Source organism: Marmota monax, unplaced genomic scaffold (assembly GCF_021218885.2).
Source record: "Marmota monax isolate L192 unplaced genomic scaffold, Marmota_monax_Labrador192_F-V1.1 WCK01_AAM20220418_F8-fsc00015, whole genome shotgun sequence".
NCBI lineage: Eukaryota > Metazoa > Chordata > Mammalia > Rodentia > Sciuridae > Marmota > Marmota monax.
Genome location: NW_026692194.1, coordinates 6,736,751 through 6,738,778, shown reverse-complemented (window position 1 = coordinate 6,738,778; position 2,028 = coordinate 6,736,751). Strand labels below are relative to the sequence as shown.

General features: G+C 37.2%; 1 protein-coding gene across 1 annotated transcript; it reads left to right on the top strand.

Moving 5' to 3' along the window:
- The first annotated feature begins 1,107 nt into the window (after nt 1-1,107).
- LOC124079920 (adenosine 5'-monophosphoramidase HINT1-like) lies at nt 1,108-1,644 on the top strand. Its single transcript, XM_046425768.2, has one exon. It carries the CDS (start codon nt 1,108-1,110, stop codon nt 1,483-1,485), a length of 378 nt encoding a protein of 125 aa, XP_046281724.1. The 3' UTR covers nt 1,486-1,644.
- Nucleotides 1,645-2,028: the final 384 nt, after the last annotated feature.

Genomic DNA, 2,028 nt, shown 5'->3' with positions numbered 1-2,028 from the left:
TCCCTGGAATTATAGTGAATGTCTTAACTGTTGACAGTTTGATTTTTGAAAGAGCAGTGTTCTTCACTGATGTAGGGAGTCACAAGCAGAGCACACTTTAGAAGCCCAGGGCATTTTGTCCTGGCTAAATCCAGATGATCCAGATGGCAGAAACAGGATGACATGACAATAAGAATTTATTCCATTTTAATATTGTCCTGTACTACTTGGATTTCCAAGAAGAAACTTGGATTCAGGGCAATCATTTTTTTCCCCTTAACTTTTTAATTTTTGACTACTTCCAACACTTTCAAAATAATTAATAGCAGAATTCACGAGATTAAATTATTATTGAATAGAGATAAAAACCACATCTATTCAGTGTAGATCACTGCTATTTGATAGAACTTTCGACATTGAAGGAAAAAATTTTTGTCTGCACTGTTGAATGCTGTAGCCAAAAGCCACAAATGTATACTGAAACTGAAAATGTGTCAGTGTGACTAAGAATCTGAATTTTATGTTTTATTTAATTAAAAAAAATTTAGTTGTAGATGGACACAATACCTTTATTTATATACTTTTTATGTGGTGCTGAGGATCAAACCCAGCACCTCACACGTGTAAGGCAAGCACTCTACCACTGAGCTACAATCCCAGTCCCAATTTTATTTAATTTTAACTAATTAAAATAACATTCTGGAGCTGGGGTTGTAGCTCAGTGGTAGAGCACTTGCTTAGCACATGTGAAGCACTGGGTTCGATCCTCAGCACCATATAAAAAATAAATTTAAAAAAATGAAGGTATTGTGTTCATCTACAACTAAAAAAAAAAGAAAAGAAAAATAATGTTCTGTAGCTAGTGGTTACTGTGTTGGGACAGCACAGTTGGATTCTATGTAATATCCATCCTAATTGTTCCCTTAGTACTTTTTACTGTTAATCATAAAGAATGCTTTACTATATTTAGACAAACAGGTCAGTCAATATCAATTTTAGTAGACATTTTTTTCTTATTCCTATTCTTGTTCCTCTTTTATTAAAACAAACAACAACAACAACAACAACAACAAAACGCTAAACACGACTTCTCCCCTGGCCACAGTGTGGGAGGGGAGGGTGGTCGAGATGGCAGATGAAATCGCCAAGGCTCAGGTGGCCCAGCCTTCTGACACCATCTTCAAGAAGATCATCCACAAGGAAATCCCCACCAAAATCATTTTCGAGGATGACCAGTGTCTTGCTTTCCATGACATTGCCCCTCAAGCACCAACACGTTTTCTGGTGGTACCCAAGAAACATATAACCCAGATTTCTGCTGCAGAAGATGATGATGAAAATCTTCTTGGACATTTAATGATTGTTGGCAAGAAATGTGCTGCTGATCTAGGCCTGAAGAATGGTTATTGGATGGTGGTGAATGAAGGTGCAGATGGGGGACAGTCTGTCTATCATGTTCATCTGCATGTTCTTGGAGGTCGGCACATGAATTGGCCTCCTGGCTAAGCATGTATTAGATGGTTTTCCCTTCTCTAGGCAATGATTATGCTTGCATTTTCCAATATGTTAAGCAGCATGATTATTTGTGCCCGGGTCTGGAGATATTGGGAAAATAATTTTAAATGCCTATACATAAAATATACATTGTTGCATGGTTAAAAAACAAAACAAAACACTAAACACACAAAAACAAAACCTATTAGAATTTTGACTCATCACCTTTTGCACAGATACCCCAGGGGACAAACAGATGTATGTAATGTCATGGAAAAGGACTATCTAGTTCTCAGTTTCCATTTTATAGAATCTTCTTTTTTTTCCTGGTGCTGGGTATCAAACCCAAGGCCTCATGTAGTAAGCAAGGACTTTAACATTGAACTATAACTCCAGTTCATTTTTTAGAATTAATTTGTTTAACAGATGTTTAATCTGCACCTACCTTATCTGTTAGTTGTGGTGGCTACTGTGGTATGCTGCCAAGTTTCATCATTCAGGACCTAGACCTGACAGCTGGCCCAATTTGTTGTCATCAGCTCAACAATGATTTCC

Bases quoted from the DNA above. Each gene is read 5' to 3' on its own strand.
- LOC124079920 (XM_046425768.2), top strand. From the start codon at position 1,108: ATGGCAGATGAAATCGCCAAGGCTCAGGTGGCCCAGCCTTCTGACACC.